The 20,939-nt window shown below is 45.2% G+C and overlaps 1 protein-coding gene across 2 annotated transcripts in view; it reads right to left on the reverse strand.

Moving 5' to 3' along the window:
- Positions 1-20,939, reverse strand: part of AGAP1 (ArfGAP with GTPase domain, ankyrin repeat and PH domain 1) — a 299,706-nt gene that overhangs the window by 18,952 nt on the left and 259,815 nt on the right. For both annotated transcript variants that reach the window (XM_062506694.1, XM_062506693.1), the window contains 3 exons: positions 19,766-19,920; positions 18,228-18,318; positions 11,619-11,841 (listed from right to left, as the gene is read on the reverse strand). In XM_062506694.1, the coding sequence (XP_062362678.1) occupies positions 11,619-11,841; positions 18,228-18,318; positions 19,766-19,920 (469 nt within the window). The remainder of the gene's footprint in view (positions 1-11,618; positions 11,842-18,227; positions 18,319-19,765; positions 19,921-20,939) is intronic.

Below are 20,939 nucleotides of genomic sequence, written 5' to 3' on the forward strand. Positions count from 1 at the left end.
GCATGATCCAGGAAAAAATTAGTTTTCATTTTTTTAAAGCAGTGGAACCAATTTTCCTGAGTGTTGAGTAAAGTGCACTATATACACATATACAACAGTAGTTCATATTTTGTGCATTTTATACTTATTTTATATATTATCTTGGATTTATCAAGGATATTATATATATGTTTGATAAATTCTTGATAAATGAGCTTGATCAAATACATACTTGACCATATTATATTTACTTGATAAGTATGTTTCTCCAAAGGGAATACACTTTGTGTGGACCAGAATCATCCCATGAACCAAATTTGTGCCTTCTCCTGCTGCAGATCATAACACTCCTGAGGATATTGGCACCTATTTGGCCATCAAACCCTCCTCACCAGGGCACCCCTGGTACAAAAAAAATCACAATACCACAAAAAAAACCCAGCACAATATGTAATTGTGAACACACAAGTCCTGTTCTGCTTCACCATTTCTTTCTGAAAATCTGGGGAATCATAAAACCAGCTCATTTTTTGCTGCTTTACTACTCCTGGCTGACAACACAACTTTTTGGGGTGCCCTCAGAACCCTCCCTGTAAGCTGGGCTGGTTCCTGCTTGTCCCATTTTGTCAGCGAGATGGTCTGGCTATAAATAATGCAAACCAAACCTCTCCCCCCAGGATGTCAAATGCACTTTCCTCTTACAAAATACCACATTTGGTGTTGGAGGCTCTTCTACTTCTGAGGCATCCCATGTTCTCCTCTGCCTCTTATTCCACACCTTAACACACACATTGGTATCGAATGAGCTGTGTGACTCCACAAAAACACAAACGTGGCAACAAACACCAGCTACAAGTCAGATTTGGACATGTATGAATTTCAGGAGTCCCAACACTTTGTCAGAAGAGCCATTCTCATCTCTCATTTCACTTGGAGCATTCCCCTCACACATCCAGCACATCCCTAAGCCTTGCCCACTCCTTCACACCTTCCAAACACTCCCTGATGCCTTGCAAAACACACCATGTCCTTAAAAAAAACATTCAAAATGTTGGTGACTGATTTTTAACAAACAAAACTATGCATTTCAAAGGGTCCTTTGGTTCCTGAGTTTATTTTGCCTCCAAATAAATTTTGTGTGATGTTGTCCACAGCTGAAACCAGAGCTGGGAGCACATATCCAAACCAAACTGGAGTTCCACCACTCCAAATTGCAATTGAAGTAGTACTTCAAATAATAATATTTATTTTAAACACTAGTAATATGCTTTTAAATAACAATAGTTTAACTTTTCTCCTTGACCAGAAGTACCAAAACTTTTTTTTTGTTTTCCACTTTTTTTTTTTTTCCTGAATGCAACAGGTGAACCCAAGGAAACGCAGAAATTGATTTAGGGATGGTCTGAGCTGTGGGAGGACAAGTGGCCAAAGCAGATCTGGTCTGGAAAGGCTCAGACAGGAGGACACACATGTCACTAGCAAAGGATTAGAGCCATAAATTTTGGCATCTTGAGATGGAAAACTAAAAAAGTCAACTTCTGAATATCCTCTTTCCATAAGACACCCTTCAGTTTTAGCACACAGTGACACAATCCTGTTCTTTCCACTGGAAGTATTCCTGGGGCTGTGATTTAATCATGTGTGCACCTCAGTTTCCCAAGCCTGGCTGGTGCTTTACAGCCAACTGAAAATACAATAAAAACATCCCATTGGAAATTCTGACCTGGATAAAACCAGAGAAATGCAAATTTTTTGGAGGAAAAGCGATGTTAGCAGGAAGATTTCTAGGCCATGACATAATCATGTGTTCAGCATGAAGGCTTTCTGAAGCTGGTCCATGCACACCTTTTGAGGCTCACCAATTATTACCAAGACACGCTTCTTCTCGCTCCCCAAATCCTTACACAAAAAATGCCTCAGTGACAGCACTTAGCTCTGTCTGCACACTCTGGTTAATAGGCATGGGGAGGGGTTTCATCTCCCTCTAATTCCTGCCTCCCACTCCTCACCTGTGCTCCCCTCAGCACATTTCCACCCGCTGTTTAATTACTTGAGAGCTGCTCTGGTTTCTTCTGGTCACTCATTTCTGCTGGAGCTTTGCTGCTGTCCCCCACTCCAGCACCCACACATGGAAAAATCCAGCTGGAAGAGCATTATCCCAGATGAACAGAGAATATTTGAGAGCTGTGGGGAACCTGCATTTGGGCTGCTGTGTATATCAAGTTTCAGTCCAGTCAAAAGCCAGCACCATCTTTTCACTGCTGCCCTTTTCATTTAGTTATCTTACTGAAGTCTTATCTCCCCAGTCCCTTGCCATAGGCTACCAGCTTCCTGCAGAGCCAGAAACAAAGCTCAGTCTTAAACAAAGGGGGGGAAAAAAGGGAAAAAAGCACAAAAGAAAGTTGGTCACAGTTACTGTTAGGGAGCCCTGCGGGTTCTGTAGCCAGGACCAAAGCGAGGGGATGCTGCTGCTTCTGTGCCTTGTGTCACCGGCCAGCAAAGCCACCAGGAGCACGGAGAGGCACTGCCTGCCTTCAAAGCATCCCCAGCACTGCCTTCAGCCACACTGCTGTCCCAGCAGCTGAAACACATCCATCCACACGGCTGAAATGGGCAAAAACCAGAGGAACACAACCACCATCACTGGTGACAACCACCAAGAGCTTGTGGTCTGTGGTCACAACCTCCCTGTGACATCCCACCCCGGGGAAAAGATAATCCTGGGGACCTCCCACCCTCTCCTCAGATTTAACCACAATCAGTTTATGTATCTTTTTAACAGCAGAAAATGCAGAAACAGCAAAAGGAATTTATACAGCAAAGCTCTCCCAGCACAAACCAGGAATAAACTGGCTTTAGAGTCACTTCCAGAAAGCAATTTGAATTAGGTTTGGTTAAACTGCCTGGGGGAGACCTGGTGTGCAAAGAGGCAGATGTGACCTCAGGGCAGGAGGATTTGAAAGGAACAGGTTAAACATCAACTACACAGAAAAGCTGCAAATAAAAAGAAAATGTTTTGCATAAGATTTCTTTCTAACAGAATAGGTATTTTTCAATCTGCTGGGTGTTTCCCCAAGTGCTTGACTCACAGTAATTCCCAAAATACTCTCAGATGAGCCGTTGGATCTGACCCAGACACCTCGTAACAGCTGATGCTTGGCACTGGGCATTTTTTAACTCAATGGCTTTATTTTGGCCTTTTTATTATTATTATTATTACAAGTTTCAGCCTTGCAAACAGATGAATTTCGAGAGCAAGTGCCCAATGCTTTTCCTTTTGGAAATAGCTAATAAATATCTGATGAAAGAGCACCTTGGTAAGGCTGCCCAGTGCTTTAGACAGCAAACTTCATTTTCCAGTTACTTTTAGCTTGCCATACTTAAGAGGAAACTCTCCATATCCCCAGGTGCTGTGGAGTAGCAGATATGTGCATCCACACATGTGGCATGCAATTTAAAATTCCAGTGTTAATGATACCCAGGAATTTTCTGAGGAAAAACTAACCCACAGTGGTTTCCATCTGACTCCTTTTCAGTGGTCCTGGCCTTTGGCCATCAGCCTGATGTAAGCCATGTTTCCCCTCAAACTATAAATTCACTATCCATTTTTTTCCCATTTGAAATTAAAATTTTGTTCTAATTAGCCCTTCCTTTCCTCTGCTGTAGTTCCACACTGGTCTGAGCAGTTTCTAACAAACACAGCGATGGTTTTCTGTCTGTTAGTGAGCTCTGAGTTGACCTTTTCAAGTGGCTTTTGGCCAAGCAGGTGTGAAGTCCACTGAAAAACACAGTGGTCTTTAAATCTCTCTAGCTCTGGTAGGTGCTTGGGAGGGAACTAATTCAGAAAGAGAAACAATCAGTCTGTATCTAAACTGAAAATTAAGTTTGAAACCTTCAGGACAGGCACTCACCCACCCACCAGATGAGTTCTTATTCCAGCAAACAAACAAAAACCAAAAAACAGAAACAAGAAAAAAAAAAACCCAAACCAAACCAAACACAAAAACCCCAAAAAAGCCCCAAAAAATCAAACCAACAAAACCCCCTTTTATACTGCTGCTGATTATCAGCTTATGAACACTCTTTCCCCCACAAAAATCCTCTTTGTTTGAGTCGTATAGTCAAATCCTAGATTTCTCCAACTTTAACAGCTCATCAGTTTATTTTTCTAGGGAATTTCAGCTTAACTTGGTACTTTTCACTGCAGCAGCCAAATCCACAGAGAAGGAGATCCCAAATTTGCCAAGAATCTCACTGGAATAAAGGTACCTCGAGCTGACTGAGCCTCCAAGAGACACCTTCCACCATCCCAGGCTGCTCCAAACCCTGTACAGCCTGGTCTTAGACACTTCCAGGGATTCAATGAAGTGGTACTGATGCTATTTAGATGGAAAAGAAGAACAGCACTTTGGCTTTTTAATAAATGCTTTTATAGTCTGCAGAAGGAGACAGAAGCACTTCCTTTGCAGGTTTCTCTTTCACCACCACGGAGAAAAATAACAATTGTAATAATTATTGCAAACCAGGCTCCTGTTTAGCAAGAGTCTGAGCTTTTATCAGAGGCAGCTTTTGCACACAAGCAAGGTGCAGCTGAGCCGGGGAGCATTTCATCTAAAGCACTCATTAACTTGGACAAGCGGGGTCGAGGGTGTTGTGGCTGTTTTGTTTTGATTTTTAATCATGCAGGCATCTCCCAGGCTGCCGTACAGGCACCGGTGTTTTACTGGATCAGCTCCTGGGTGACAAGGGCTGGCAAGCAGCTGCAAGGACAATAAAACAGAATCTTACTACTGCTACTACTAATGCCCCCACCACCCTTCATCTTTGGAGTAACTGCATTTCAGCTTCCAAGGTCTCCAAAAGGCTGAAGCCTGACCAGCAGCCACCCAAACTGATGTTCCACTCACCTCACTTAGCAATTCCTGTCACATGCATTTCCTGGAAGCTACTGGCAAATGACAATTTCATCGTTTTTGTTTAAATTTAATTGCAAACTAACCCAACGTGAAAGCACACGAAGGGTTCACTCCTCCAGCTGTAGCCTGGAGTTTACTGGCAGCAGTGAATCAGACTCTTTATTTATAATGTCTACGTTGGAGAACGCGATGCCACCGTAACTAATAATTTATCCATTTTCCTCATTATCTCCATGAAATATCTGCTGTCCAAAACAGAGCTAATAAAACTCCAGCTCGCTGGGAGCCGTGCTGCTCAGTGGAGTCCGACCACCAGGAAGAGCAGGAGAGAGTTTTTACTGATCCCTTCCCGAAGTCCAAGCTGGAAACCTTAAGCCAAACCTTAAGTCAAACCCGCGGTCCCCGAGCAGCTGCCGGGCCGGCAGCAGCCCAGCTGTCTAAACTTTATTGGCAGCAAATGTCATTCTTGCACACGAACTGCCTGCCTGCAAGAGCCAAAGGCACATCTTGGGCTATCACATCCCATCACGCTCCCCGACGAGATGTGAAAACCGGAATGGGAAACGTCAACAGAGCGCGGGCGCGGCGAGGAGCGGGGCATGCCCGCTGACAAGCGCCGCCGTGACAGAGATGGGCTTGGAGTTGCAATTAGTGGCACTGTCATTTTCGGGCGCTCCTGCCAATTAATTAAGCCTGTCAAATGGAAAAACAGCAGCATTCACATGATAATTTATATTGGGAGAGACTGGCCCGGCAAAGCCGCCAACAAAATCCCCTCCGAGCGCTTCAGAAAGAAAAATAAAAAATAAAAATATATAAAGAAGTGGAAAGGGGAGGGGGGGGGAAGAAAGAAAGAAAGTTAAACTGTCCTTGTTATAATTGTTAACTCTGATCGCTCAAGTAGAAGATGGGCTGATTAAAACTCCAAACGAGCCCCCAGCTCGCTTAAATCTCAGAGTCCGGAATGATAGAATCAGAGGAGTTTATTCATACCATTAAGCCCCAGAGAACTTAATTGAAAGAAGAGCATAGCCTGGACCTTGACAAGCGGGAGGTCACAGTAATTGCTGCCGGACATATTTAACATTAAGATAATCAGGCCATTAATTACCCTTTGGATCATTAAATCAGCCAGTTGCAAAATGAAATTTCTGCCTCTATTACTCACTTGAGAGACCACAGGGGTGGCTTTTAATTTATCAGTGAGCTTGAGATACAAAGGACCAGGCTTGGGGAGGAAGGAAAAGGGGGAGAAAGGAGGGGGTTTGCTTCAGCAGAGGCAGGAATATCAATCCGCCATGCTTGGTGATCGTGGCAAATTAACTAGGTAAGATAACCTCAGCTTCTAAAGGCAGAAGCTGGGGGTATGTAAATAGATGAGGGCAGACAGGGAGATCAGAGCCTGCACACCACTTAGCAGGATAATAAAGGAAATCATCCTTGATTATCAGTGCTAATTTGGACACTGCCGGTAGCTTGTTATGCGTGTTCTGAGTAGCATTTAATTAATTCAATTGCTTGTTAATGAGGGAAGTGACATGTGGGGAGCAGATGCCACCCAACTGCAGATGGGTTCTGGTCAGCCCTTCACAATAAAACATTTTTTTTTTTTTTTAAATTTTTTTTAAAAGCCCCCTTCCTCCAGCCCTGGAATGGGGAAGGTGTCAGGCGTGGAGGAGCAGTGAAAAGGCACAAAACACTGACCTCATCAGGCCAAGATCTGCCACGGAGCTGGAGCTGATAACCATGGATAGAGAGGTACCTGTGCTCCCCCAGGCCCCATTCATTCCTTCTGCCAGGAACCCGGGACCAGCAGCACCACAAAGCCATGGCCAGAAGGAGCAAGGCGTGAGGGAGAGATGGAACGCAGCAGCCCCACAAGATCCAGGATGTGAGAGTAGGATCTGAAGTGCTCTGTTTCCCTGGGCTCGCCCTTTATTTATAATGAAGGAATAATCATTTTTACAAAGAAAAGGATTAATATTTTCATGGAAGGCATGGTGTAATATTTTTCATCCAAGTCATTCCCCAGTGACCAGCTCGGCATCAAAGCCACTCTCCTCGGAGCAGTACAAGCCAAGCTTTGGTGAGGAAAACTCAGCTCAATACAGTACAGCTGCATAATGTTGTCCCTGACACTATTAAACTGAGTTCATTAGTGAGCAAGGATCACACTGGATCTCCCCTTGGAAGGTGAGAGTCAATTCCTGACACTGCCAGCTCCCAGCTCGTGGCTGCTCAGCCAATGTTGGATTTTCCTGTAACCTTTGGTACCCAGAATAAGCAGGGACTCTGCTGAGCAAACAGACCTGAGCCCAACTGCTGCTCGTGCTCCAAGCCCCAGTTAAAGAGCTTAGAACTGTGCCTGAACTTCTGCACTCATCTAAACACAGTTTTAATGAAGTTGGACATTCCACCTGTTTGTGAATATTCCAAAAAAGACGCTGAAATGGTGGAGCCCGATCTGTGTGCAGCTAATGCAGATATTTAGCATTGTTGGAGCAGCAGAACAGGAAGTGTGGCTGTGATGGTGCCTGGATATGACTTTGCCTTCTCTCAGCTTGCCCATGGTGGAGGTGGCACATCCACCCCAACACTCCCAGGGAGACAGAGGTGGAGTCCTTGGGAGCTCAGGAAAGGAGGGTGAGGGAGCAGACAACCATCTCCTGGAGTGGGCAGAGGGATGGGGACAGCTTGACTCATTTGGAAAAGGCCAACACCACCTTGGGAAGTCGGTGGTGGCAAATGAGTCTGCAAACCAGAAGCCACATGAGCATGAGGACAAAGCAAAACAAGTGAGGTGTGCCCAGAAAAAGCTAAATATCTGATAGGATCTGGATACAACAGTGCAAAAGGCAAAGAGCTCCCAAGCTGGCTTCCCCACATCTCCAGCATTCCTCCATGGAGCTGCTCAGCCCCACTGGGCTCCTCCAGTGCTGCACCACTCCAAAGCAGCATTGTGAGAGTGTGCTTAAGCAGTATCAATAGCAATTAGAGGGAAAAGCCTGATCCCATCCCCAGCCCCAGTTAATTGTCGCAACATTGATTCACTCTAATTTGACTTCTCACTCCAAATTAAACCCGCATTACCCAATGAGGCACCGCAGGCAAGCTCCCCCCACTCACCCCCTCCCCTCCAAGACAATAAATTTCGTATTGAATACACCTGGAAAAAAAACCTGGCAGTTGTTGCAGGATCCATACTGAAAGATCTTTGTCCTTTTTTCACTCTTTTTCTTTTTTTTTCTTCCTGCGAGTAATTAAAAGATGCTTTTCTTGACTAATGATCCCCCTGTTTAGGAATGGGAAGTCGATACTCCTTCACCAGCAGTCAGCTTCAATTTGTCACAGGCCTCCCGAAGTTTGAGCGGCGTTCTCGGGGCTGCTGGTAATTGCTGGAACCAATTACCAGCTCTCCAGAGCTGACCTAATCAGGGACCCACAGACACCACAGCTCAGGGGCCAGCAGGTCTCTGTTCCCTTTCACGCTCAAGTGTTTGCCTGTGCTTGGGTTTTTCACCGCTTCTCCAACTTCTCGTGCTCACCGGAGCTCGTGTTTATTCCTCCTTCCTCCCCGAAATCCCAGCAACACCCTCAGCTCTGCCTCGTGCCACTGCTTCACCAGTGCCACTTCCTTGGGGATCCCACCACGCCTGTGCTCCCAAAACCTTCCAGTTCAGTGCCAGAGGCCACCCTGGGTGTTGCTTTTCACTGACAGGGGCACTGAATGACCTGGAGATCTGCCTGAGGAATTCCAGGATCATTTGGGTTGGAATGGGCCTTAAAGTCCATGTCATCCCACCCCCTGCCATAAGACACCTTCCACTAGACCAGGCTGCTTGACTCTCCAATTTGCCATGACCTGGAATATATTAATATTAGGGGATATACCTGGGCAATATATCCCTGATCAATGCTGGAGGTATAATGCTTTGTGCTGAAGAGCTCCCAGGCTTCGAATTTTACATACCCTCCAATCTCAGAACCTTTCTGGCCTTGAAAGTAAGTGCCCAGGTTTATATCCTTTCCCATGATTCGCTTGGATGAAGAATGTGAAGTGTATTTCAGTGGGCTAGAAAAGGATAGCAGTATTTCATGTGGTTTAATCACAGAATATCCTGAACTGGAAGGGGCCCACAGGGATCATCAGTCCAACCCCTGTCCCTGCACAGACACCCAACACTCCCATCCTGTGCACCCCTGGGAGCAGTGTCCAAACCCTCCTGGAGCTCTGGCAGCCCTGGGGCTGTGCCCATTCCCTGGGGAGCCTGGGCAGTGCCAGCACCCTCTGGGAGAGGGAAGAACCTTTCCTGATCTCCAGCCTGAGCCTGCTCTGACACAGCTCCAGCCATTCCTGGGTTCTGTCCCTGTCACAGAGAGCAGAGTTCAGAGCTGTCCCTCATGAGGAAGGTCCAGGGCATGAAAAGGTCTTGAATTTGACAATACCTTTTTTTTTTTGTGTGTCCCTAGAAATCTGTAGGTTTCCAGTGATGGATTCATCTCCAATAGACAAACACAACATGAAAAGGAGAAACCCACCTGATCCCCTCTAAAAGTGTCTATTAAGGGCCCATCACAGAATCAGATTCCCAGAATGGTTTGGGTTGGGAGGGACCTTCAGAACCATCTTGTTCCACCCCCTGCCATGGGCAGAGACACCTTCCTCTATCCCAGGTTGCTGCAAGCCCTGGACTTGGGAGACTTCCAGGGATCCAGGGGTAGCCACAGCTTCCCAGGGCCTGCCCACCCTCCCAGGAACAATTCCTCCTCAATATCCCATCCATCCCCTGCCCTCTGGCAGTGGGAAGCCATTCCCAGTGTCCTGTCATTCCATGCCCTTGTCCAAAGTCCCTCTCCAGCTCTCTTAGAGTTGCCTCTTCCCCCTTCAGTCCCTCAAGAGCAACAAAAAGGAGGTTTGTTTAACCCTCCTTTCAGGGCCATTTTCTGTTTCCAACAGAATTCCTCATGCAGAACTCCAAACAGCAGTGACAACATGGAAAGCAGAGCCTCTTCCTGAAAAACCTGAATTCATTTTCTTGCCACAGCTTGGACAGAAGGGTTGTGATACTGGCAGAGACCAAAGGGAAGCACAAAAGGAGGCACACACTTGGAAACAGCAGAACTTTCTGGTATTTATGTGAAAAACTGCATTTCAGTCCCTGCTGCAAACAGCAGAGGAATGAGAGCAGCAAAGACTGCAATTGCTTTGTGGGAAAATTTCCACATCATCCTAATTCTGCTGTTTCTAGCACCTCTTTTATCACATAAGTGTGAACCTGGACACAGAGCTAGAAAATCTTATTTATAAAATGAATCTTTTTTTTCAAAAATGTTGCAGTGCAGGAGAGAAAGTGTAGTGGTATCAGCGACAATCAGAATCAGCTGAATATAACCATGAAGATGCACAGAAACAATGTGGGAGAATTAAAATAAGCCCTGACTATGAAATACTAAGAGAAAAAAGTTGATTTTCTAGAAGTAATATTTAATCCCAAATGAATTATTAATTGAAATGGATGGTGCTCTCTTCACAGTCACATGGATTTTAGATTTTTCATGATGTTTATTATATGACTACTGAAATAATGTGATTTTTCTTCCTTTTAAATAGAATTCCAATTGAGTGCAAGCGTTTTCCTTTCAGGTGTTTAGAACAATTGCTCCATCTCACCTCAGCAGTAAGGAGTAACATATATTTGTGAGGTACAAGAATATAAAATCTCTGAATTGAAGTTACAGTAATGACTGAAAGTTCATTTCAATCTACATGATGAAATCATTGTGTATAATAATACACAGGTATAGAGCAGACATCCCATTTCTGCCTGAAACAAAACCTTTCTTTGGGGCTCCCTGAGCACTTTTAAATGCACAGCCATTCATCTAAGTAGCCTGATTAATGTAGTGGCTTCATTCTCGAAGATGAACCAAAGGTGGCACCACAAATTCATTTTTCAGGGCTAACGAAATAATGCAGTAAGAAGCAGTTGACTTCATTCCTCACAACAGCACAAACCCAGATCTCCACTGCAGGAGGTGGCTCCTGGATCCTTCCACCTGATCCAAAACTGGAGAAAGTATTCTCAAAACATCTGTCTTTCACAGTGATCAGATTAATTAAGCATAAAACTCCCTAGTTTTAGGTAGGACAACACATCACAGGAAGATTTTCACTGTGTGGAGCTATGAGAGGCAGGTAAAATGCTGTTCTCAAAGGAACCCCCCCCTTCACCCCAGCAGCTCATGGTTTCACTTAAATCACACACACAAAAACAGTAATCAAGGCCACGGTGAGCAGGGCTTTGAACACCCTTGAGCAGAACCAAAGACCTGACAGCCAGGTACAAACCCTCTGAAACTCTGAAGGGAGATTATTAATGGCAAACTGATAGTCCAAGAGGCAGGAACTTTGTGGCCCAGTGAGACAAAGGAGCAGATGACAGGATAATTTAGATGGAGGAAGAAGCAGGCAGGAGGTTTCCATCTCCCACTGAACAGACAACTGCAGAGCTGCTGAGGAAACCTTCACAAGAGTGAGAAAGTACCAAGGCCACTCAACTTTTGCCACCCCCCACTCTGACACACCTTCTTCCTGGGCATGCAATGAGGATATAAAGAATGATTTTTCCACAGGGGAGAATTTAAATAATGATTTTCCCACAGGGGAGAATTTCAAAGCGGCAGCATCACGCGCCGGGCGAGGCGGAGCGAGCCAAAACCCACCTGGTGGAGTCTGAGGAAGGCTTCACGTGGCCTTGGCTGTTCTCCTCCCACACACTGTTGGCCAGCTCGTTGCCAATGGCTGACATGACCTTGATGAGCTCGATGGGCCAATCATCCAGGTCCAGGGAGCGCACCCGGGACAGGTGCGTGCCGAGGTTGCGGTGGATCCCTGAGCATTCGATGCAGATGAGGGCTCCCAGGTTGAGGCTGGCCCAGTCGGGGTCTGCAGGACAAGGGACACAGAAATTAGACAGGGAGCACCCAGCAGAACTTCCCAGCTGCTCTCTGTGCCTGAACGTTTTGGCTCCGGGGGTGTCTTGTCCTAAAGCGCAGCACGGAGGTCTCTTCTGGAGATGCCAACCCGTCATAGAAAACCTCAAGGAGCAAAGAAATATGAAGTGTGGTGTCACAAAAGATCTGGAATGGTTGGATGGGACCTGGAACAGTTGGATGGATGGGCAGAGTGCGATAAAATGAAATTTAATAAATCCAAGTGCTGAGTCCTGCGTTTTGGCCTCCATAAGCCCTGCAGCGTTACAGGCTGGGGACAGAGTGGTGCACAGTGCCCAGGCAGGAAGGGACCTGGGGGTACTGGTCAGCCCTGACTGGACACGAGCCAGCACTGTGCCCTGGTGGCCAGGAAGGCCAATGGCCCCTGCCTGGATCAGGGATGGTGTGGCCAGCAGGAGCAGGGAGGTCATTCCTCCCCTGTGCTGTGCACTGGTGGGGGTCACACCCTGAGTGCTGTGTGCAGTCCTGTCCCCTCAGTTTAGGGAGGACATTGAGACACTTGGGCACATCCAGAGGAGGCAACGAGGCCGGTGAGGGGCTTGGAACACAAACCCTGTGAGGAGCAGCTGAGGGAGCTGGGGTTGTTCAGCCTGGAGAAAAGGAGACTCAGGGGTGACCTCATCACTCTCTCCAGCTCCCTGAAAGGTGCCTGTGCTCAGGTGGGGTTGGTCTCTTCTCCAGGCAGCAATGACTGAATGACAGGACACAGTCTTAAGCTGTGCCACGGGAAATACACGCTGGATATTAGTAAAAAGCTTTTTATGGGAAGATTGAGCAAGTTCTGGAGCAAGTGGTCTGCCCAGGGAGGTGGTGGAGTCACCATCCCTGGATGTGTTTAAAATTACTGGATATAGCACTTGGTGCCATGGTTTAGTTGAGGTGTTAGGCATGGGTTGCACTTGATGATCTTGAAGGTCTCTTCCAACCCAGTGACTCTAGTGATTCTGTGAAAAGGTGTATCACTTCAGCTCCAGTCAAAAAAACCCTATGAATCAGAGGGGAAAGGAGAAACAAAAGAAATATAACCATGGTGATGGGTAAAGGATGTGAAGCAGTGAAGCTCCTTGGGAATCCAGAGCTGCTCATAGCCAGTTGAAAGGGAAAAAGGAGAAAAAAATAGAGCCTAGAAACAATTATCTCATACTAACTACATCAGCTCCCTCAATAACCATGTACACCAGCAGCTATGTGTGGCTCTTCCATTTGACTCTTCTCCCATCTCCAAAATCAGGGAGACAAACACCAAGATGGAAATGTCCCACTTGGAACAGCTCCAGCTCCAGGGCATGGGCCAGAAGGATTCCACCCACCCAAAACAACCCCACAAAAGGTGAAACTGCGACAAACCTGACACAAGATGGGAAATCCCATTTCCCAGCATGGTTCAGAACACTTTTGCCATTGTCCTGTGCAATTTAAATCTAGATTTGTATGGATTGCCTTCTCTCCAACATTCAAGACACATGAGAGGAATTTTTGTTGTTTTTCTCCTAACTCCCTGCTGTCAGATCTTTTCTTCATGCCGTCCTCTGTGCATCCCGAAGAACTACCCCAGATGCCCCCAAAATGTCCCCAAAAGCAGGAAAATGGGGATTAATTAAGAGGGCAGGCAATTTTTATTCCCATCTAAAAAAAAAAATTGGAGTTGACAGAAAATTAGTTTCCTTCTGTTCTGAAAAATTCATCTGAAGACTTGTCTCAACTTTGTGTAACCCACAACTGAAAAGCTATTTCTGGCAGCCAAAATATGTGGAAACAAAAAATTTTCTAGCTCTTTTCTATGTCATGTTTGGACACAAAAAAGGAAAGGAAAGGAAAGGAAAGGAAAGGAAAGGAAAGGAAAGGAAAGGAAAGGAAAGGAAAGGAAAGGAAAGGAAAGGAAAGGAAAGGAAAGGAAAGGAAAGGAAAGGAAAGGAAAGGAAAGGAAAGGAAAGGAAAGGAAAGGAAAGGAAAGGAAAGGAAAGGAAAGGAAAGGAAAGGAAAGGAAAGGAAAGGAAAGGAAAGGAAAGGAAAGGAAAGGAAAGGAAAGGAAAGGTCATAATTTTAATTGTGAAGTCCCACATTTCACTGAAGGCATTGACTGACATTTTTCAACCACTCCAGTGAAATAAAAAAATGCAACCAAGAAGAAAAATGCCCCATCTTACTCCACTTGAGCAGAAAAACACATCTTTGGTTTAAAAGTTCCTGTCCATACCAAGTCTTATATTATACATAATTTAATATCTACATTATACATACACAGAATTTCAGATCTCCAAAAAATCAGGCGAGACCAAACTCCTGCCTAAGCTTTTGGTACAACAACTATAACAAACTCCTTTAATTCCACAATTCTTCAGATACCTCAATTGTTGTTTTGCCACTGGGGGAACCAGTGGTGCATCTGAAACACACTAAAAAAAACCCCAAAAATTGCAATTTGTTGGTATAAATTTGAACACAGCAAGTAATAATTTGAAATTTGCAAACTGACTGGGATGACACCCCCTGACCTGCAAAGGTCAGGGCTGTCCTACAAAAATTCAAAGTGCAATGAGCTTTAAGAGGCATGAACTCAGAACGAAGCAAGGTAACAGAATACCAACCTACATTATCCCAATTATTCTAACAGAACTGGTGATAAGGACCTGACCTCACTCCCAAATACCTCTCTACCTGATGCACATGTAGTGCATCTTGTACTGAAAACAATCTTTAAATATTCACTTGCTGCAGAGCATCACAGAACTGCTGGGGTTTGGCAGAGCCTCTCAGCTGCCAGCACTGCTACTGAAGGAGTGAAGGGACTGAAGGAGTCCCCCAAAACAACAACCAGGAAGTTCCATGAAGTTTTACCAAGATATTATTTTCAATTTCAACAATCTGACAACACATAGCTGAGTGGGAAAACAGCAAACGAGGAAAGACAAGGGCTGAGCTCCTTATGGAAATAAAAACTGTTATCACCAATTCACACCACAGGTCATTAGAAAACTGTAACTATTCAAAGTTGGGGTTTTTTTACTTTTAAGATGATACAAACCCAGCTCCCTTTTCCTGCTGACCTGAGTGTAATTCTGAATTGGAGGATGCTCACAAGCACGTGGCAGGCGTGGACATCAAGGTTTGATGGTAAAAGGAAGAAAAAGCCCAGTCAGTGTAGCTAGAGGCACTTTACTTAAAATTAGTCCACCAAAAAATGAACTTTTTAGCGCCACTAAAAATATCCAGGTTACAATTTTTAGCTGTTCATATTCTCAAATATGAACTTGGCTCACTCTTTCCCCGAAAACCTCTTCCCCACTCTGACTTTCACCTCAGTCAGCTTCACCATTTGGAGGTGAAAATTCTCCCAGGTGAAAATGAACTCCTCCCCACTGTCTCCTTCATCCCTTTGGATCCAAGGAGGCTGATGAAAGGCTGAACCTTCCTGAGGTCAGCAACTGTAAGGAATCCCTGGGCTGAGTAGAGGGAACTGCTGGAAGGAGGAGCAGAAGAGCCATGGAAAGAAGAAGCAGGGGTGAAGGCATCTCGAGCTGCAGCAGAAGAGGGAGATAAGTTTGCAATTCTCCTACTCTTTGAGAGTTTTTTGGGGTTTTTTTTCTCTGCTGCATGAAACCTGAATTTTGTGATGAGTAGGACAAGACTGGACAAATTATTATCTCAGTGTCTGGTTTTCATATACCAAATAAACCAGAGTAAGTGATCAGACTCCTGGACTGGAAAACTAAGGGTGAGAATCCGTGCTTTTAAACCCTCTCTTATTTTCTTATACAACAGCAAAGTCCTGTTCCACGATGTTCCAAGATGCTCCATGTTCTCCAGATATCTTGAAAGAGGTGACTCATATTTATCCTCTGGCAGAGTCAAAATCCAGAAATTCAGCTGGGTTTTGCCTAAACAATTGGATCACCTTGGGTGGCTTCTCCAGACAGTCAGCACTGGGACTCCACTGCTTTGGGAAAAGGCAACACCAGTTTCCTTTTGAAACATGAAATCAGATCTTGGGTACAAACTCCAGCTCCTAAAGAGCACTTTGCCTCTTCTCTTGCTCTGGGATGGGAATATTAAAAGGAGAATATTGAGTAACTTTAGTTGGAGGCTGCCAGAGTGCTGGCAGCACACAGCTGCTGGATTAACATCCAACAAGGCAGAATTCCCTAGTGAAACAAAGTGCTGCATCGAGTGCTCAAAAGGCAAAGAGCTCCAGAAAGAGGAAGAATAAGACTTCTGAAGTGGAAGATTGATGGCTCCTGAATAGAGCTGAGGGATGGCAAAATCTCACACTCCTGTGCTCCCAAACATCTGGCTCTGTGGAGATGCAAACAGCATGAGAGTTCCATGGAGTGCTGGGATTTGTGATGTTAAGTGCTCCAGGGGTAAGGACTTGCTCAGGCAAGGAAGGGAGGCAAGGGAATAAAGCACAGCCCTGCAGAAAAAGCAGCAGGCTGAGGTTCATCTCCTGTGTGTTTGTGTGTGTGTTTACATTTTAAGATCCTTCGTTTTGGAAATATCTCACATTTTTCCAAAGGAACAACAGTGGCCTTAAAATCAGGAAGGTCAAACAGCAAGAGGAGTCAAAGAGGGAATAAATCATCTCTGAGGATACAAACAAGTCCAGCTGAGATTTCAAAACCGTCCCCCTGCAAAAGCTATGTGGCAGTGTTGCCAAAATGGGCTGTCCCACCCTGCCCTCTGCCAGCAATGTGTTCCTGGCACATCCCTGCTGCTGGCACCACGCATGGGGGGCCAGCTTGACCCATAAGCAATCTGGCTGAAAACCAAATTGCTTGGGAGAGGGAAAAAACCCAAAAAAGCAAAAAAAAAAAAAAAAAAAAGGAGCACTGCTTTCTTGCACAAGTGTTCTCTTGATAAAACATCCAGCCTGGCTGCAGAAATCTTGGGATAGGTGCATGGCTGGGGAGAGAAATGAGCCTTGGGGATAGTGTGGAGTCTGGGTAGAGCTCAGGTGGATGAGAACGATGTTGTGGGCAAGGAAGCTGCCTGCACTGAAGGGATTGCATCTTACAGATATATAATACAACCTCCCCTATATATAAAAATTAAGATATTTGTGTATTTTGCATATATTTATCTGGTTAGAAAGGCCAGGGAAACCCACCCACAGTGGAGCAGGACTCGGCACCGCTCCCACCGTGGGCTGCTCAGAGGCAGCAGTGAGTACTTCAAATGAGCTAAATATCCACGTGGGTCACTCCCAGACCTCCTCCTCCTCATCCACAGCACACCACCCTTCCTGCCTTCCTCCTGAGCTGCATCCAAGCTTTGGGGGAAATCTCAATGACTGCCAGGTCACTATGAAAGCACACTAATAAATAAGACCTGCTTTGGGCTCCAGGTGCTAGAATACCACTCAAACCAAGCTCTTCCCTGGTTTAGCATGTGCTGAATCACTTAGAGTGAAAGCAAAGACCAAATTATTGGTGCAAAAGCACCTGCACTTGTGTACAAATGTTCTTTTCACACTGGGGTGTCAGAATGGCTTAGACCATGAGTTAAGATCCCAAGTGGCCAATCTTTAAAAATAAAAATCATACCTGAAGAAAAATGAGTATTTTTCCATTTTAAGCATGTGTAAAAATTGCAAGGAAAGTTCTGACTTCCAAATATCAAAGAAATAAAAATGCACAACTTCTCAGTCCTTCAGCTCCTACAACTAATTGCTTTAGAGCAAGAGAACTTCCTTTCTGTGGCTTTGTTGCAAACCCCTGGAACTAAAGAGCACCAGAATAATGGTCTCAGTCGGGGTTAGTGAGGTGAAGCACAGCTCAAAGTATTCCCGAGAACACTCTTCTGAACACTAAGTATATGTTTTAAAAAATAAAAAAAAGGGGAAAGAAATACAAAGGGGAAGAAAAAAAATAATCCGAAATCAGTTTTCTAGCATCCAGATATAATGAGCAATGACTTTGGTTTCTTGTCACAAGCAAACCTAAAAAAACAAACCAAAAAAAAAAAACAGCAATCAAGCTCTGTCTCTTTGAAAATATTACCATGGCACATGTGCCCTCACCATGCAAAACAGGAGGGAAATGGAAAGAACTGATGTCCAACAGCAAACTTTTACCTTTTCTTTGAAGTACAGAAATGCTGACATTCAACGTTGAACAATGAGGGGAAAAAATTAGGATGCACTTGATGTGGCAGATATTGAGCATAAATTAAAATCAAACAGGTCTGGTTAAGCAAATTCCTTAACGAAGCTGCAATGTGCAAACAACAGAGGGGATGTCACAGCAGGCAGGCCAGGGCTGGGTGTCCCCAGGTCCTGGCCAAGGAGAAGAGGTCAGAGCTGGAGTCAGGTGCTGTACTCACTCTGTGCCTCGCAGTCCACGCAGTGGGAATTGCCTCTGATGTTCCTGATGGACTGCAGGGCCATGGCCTCGTTCTGGCTCGTCAGGCGCGACTGCGGGAGTCAGAGACAGGAATGAGCAGCAAGCAAGGACCCAAAAAACCCAAATGACACAACTGTCAGCTGAATGAACAGCAAAGCCCCAAGCTCCGACCAAGGTCGAATGAGTATGGCCAAGGAACCTCAGGTCTTGGTTTGCCTCTCAAGGAACAGTGATCCTTTGGCATCTCCAAGACTTCTGGGGTCTCCAGCCTGGATTCTAACAGAGGAAGTCAAGCTTGAGAATGAGCCTGCTCATCCCAAGAGCAGCAGCCACGCTGCAGGTTTGCTTCTTGAGATAAATGAGATAAGAACATTATTTTACAAGATCAATTTTCTTTATTGATGTGTGTGCTGGTGCTAATGAACACTCAGGGACGGTTTGCAGAAGCAGCTGAAACTTTTTCATCATCCAAAGGTCAGATTTCACCGGATGGCTCCTGTTAAATGCTCCCCACGATGACCTGCCCACGACCTCTGCTTGGGGAGACTCTCCTGATGTACAGGCAGGTCAGCTCTACCCAACTAAACTTCCTTGAGGGCTCCCTGAAGTGTGATTTAAGTGATTTAAGCAGGACTTGTGGGTATCCACATGGAGACACAACTTCCATGGGACACCTGCTAAACCTGTCCAGCCAACTGCACTTTGCTGTTCCAGCCAGTTCTTCTGACATGCTTTGGGAACTCAGTGAGAAGAACCTCCCTGAGCCACTGCCCAGCCACTCTTCATCCTTTTGTATTAATCCTTTTATGTAGGTGTTAATGTACAAACTTCCCCTTCTGTTCTCTGATAATACACACCTATCAGAATGTGTGAACCCATGCAAAGCAAGAAACATGAAAGCTGTGATTTTTCTCCATATCAGGAATATATGTTGGAAATAAACCCGTTTTTTAACACAAAATTGGAAGTAAATTGTGTTATGATGATGGTAATTACTGGTGTTTGATCTACTCTGGCACACCAAGGCAATGAAAGCAGGCATTTATTTAAAAATACGACTCTCTTCCTTGCAGTATAAAATCATGAAAGACAACTGTTAGGTGGGTAATATTAAAGATCTACAGTTCTGGACAATTATTGGCCATTTCTCTTCCTCAATCACCACTCAGCACCTTGCTCTCTCCTGTGAAGTATTTACAGACACCTGCACTCAAGACACAGACGTTCTCGCAGAAATGAGCATTGGCTGAAGAAATCTCAGATTTTAAACATTTGTTTTGACAGGAAAGGCAAACAAATTCCTTCTATCATCAAAGGAAAGCATTCCAAGGGGGAAAGCTGCTCCTCCCTCAGAAAGATCCAACCCTGCTCAGCTGTGGAGGTAACACACACACACACACACACACACACATCTCGAGTAGCACAGGCTTAAAATTCAGAATTTGCTGCCATCCTAATGATCACCTAAGCCATGTAGGGCTGTGTGGCTCATTGCCAGCAGTACTCTGTGTTCCATACCTTGTTCTTGCTGCTCTCACAGGACTGTAAACTGGCCAGGATCTGGCTCTCTATGGCTTGGACCCATGCATCCCTCTCTTCGTAGGTGGTTGCTTCGAAGTGCCAAGTCTGGCCCGTGAGAGAGACAATGATAAACTCGAAGTTTTCTTCTTGTTCTGGGAAAAACGAAAAAAAAAACGCAATAGAAATAAAATATTACACTAAGGATGGGGAAAAGTAGCTGAAACAACCTTGGCTGATTATAACATCTTCTGTTATACAATGGCTTTAAGCTAAGGGAGGGTAGATTTAAATGAGCTATTGGGGAGAAATTGTTCCTTGTGAGGGTGGGCAGGCCCTGGCACAGGGTGCCCAGAGAAGCTGTGGCTGCCCCTGGATCCCTGGAAGTGTCCCAGGCCAGGCTGGATGGGGCTTGGAGTGACCTGGAGCAGTGGAAGCTGTCCCTGCCCATGGCAGGGGGTGGGACTGGATAATCCTGAAGGTCCCTTCCAACCCAAACCATTCTGGGATTGTGCAAATCCTGTAACTGCAGGACTGGACACGAGGTTTGAGGCTGGATCCTGCCCTGCACAGGGCACCAGGAAACAACCAGGATCCACTGTTTTTTGCTCTCCAAATGCCATACAGATAAAGCACTGGTTTGGATAAATGCTCAGTCCCTATGTTTGTGAGTTTGGAATCGAGTCTGTACCTTAATCAAACATAGTGGCCAACAAGCATCATTTAGATTTAAACCTGAGGTGATAAAAGCTGCCTAATGTCAAAATCAAAGGGTGCTACAAAATAAAAGATGAATGGACCACAAAGAGCTGACAATACAGAAAATGTAACAATTTACCCTCTTTCAAGCAGTTTTTACAAGCACAGATATATTAAAGCAGATCTGGACATTTTCTCCTCTACAGCATAAATACTGGGATAATAATAATAATTACTGGGCCATAATACAGAATTAAAATCAGTTCAACCTATTCAACAACCACGTCCGACACGGGAGATGAGAAAATGATCTGAGAAGCCAGGAGAGAGGGTCAGTGAAATATCCTTAGGGCTACTGGAGGATGAGGACAAGTATTCAGGCCAGAGGAGCAGCACACAGAAATACCAGCAGAACTGAAATAAATGGACACACACCCTACACCTACACATGGGACACCAATGCCAAATTAAAAAA

The sequence above is a fragment of the Cinclus cinclus genome, chromosome 21 (genome assembly GCF_963662255.1).
Source record: "Cinclus cinclus chromosome 21, bCinCin1.1, whole genome shotgun sequence".
NCBI lineage: Eukaryota > Metazoa > Chordata > Aves > Passeriformes > Cinclidae > Cinclus > Cinclus cinclus.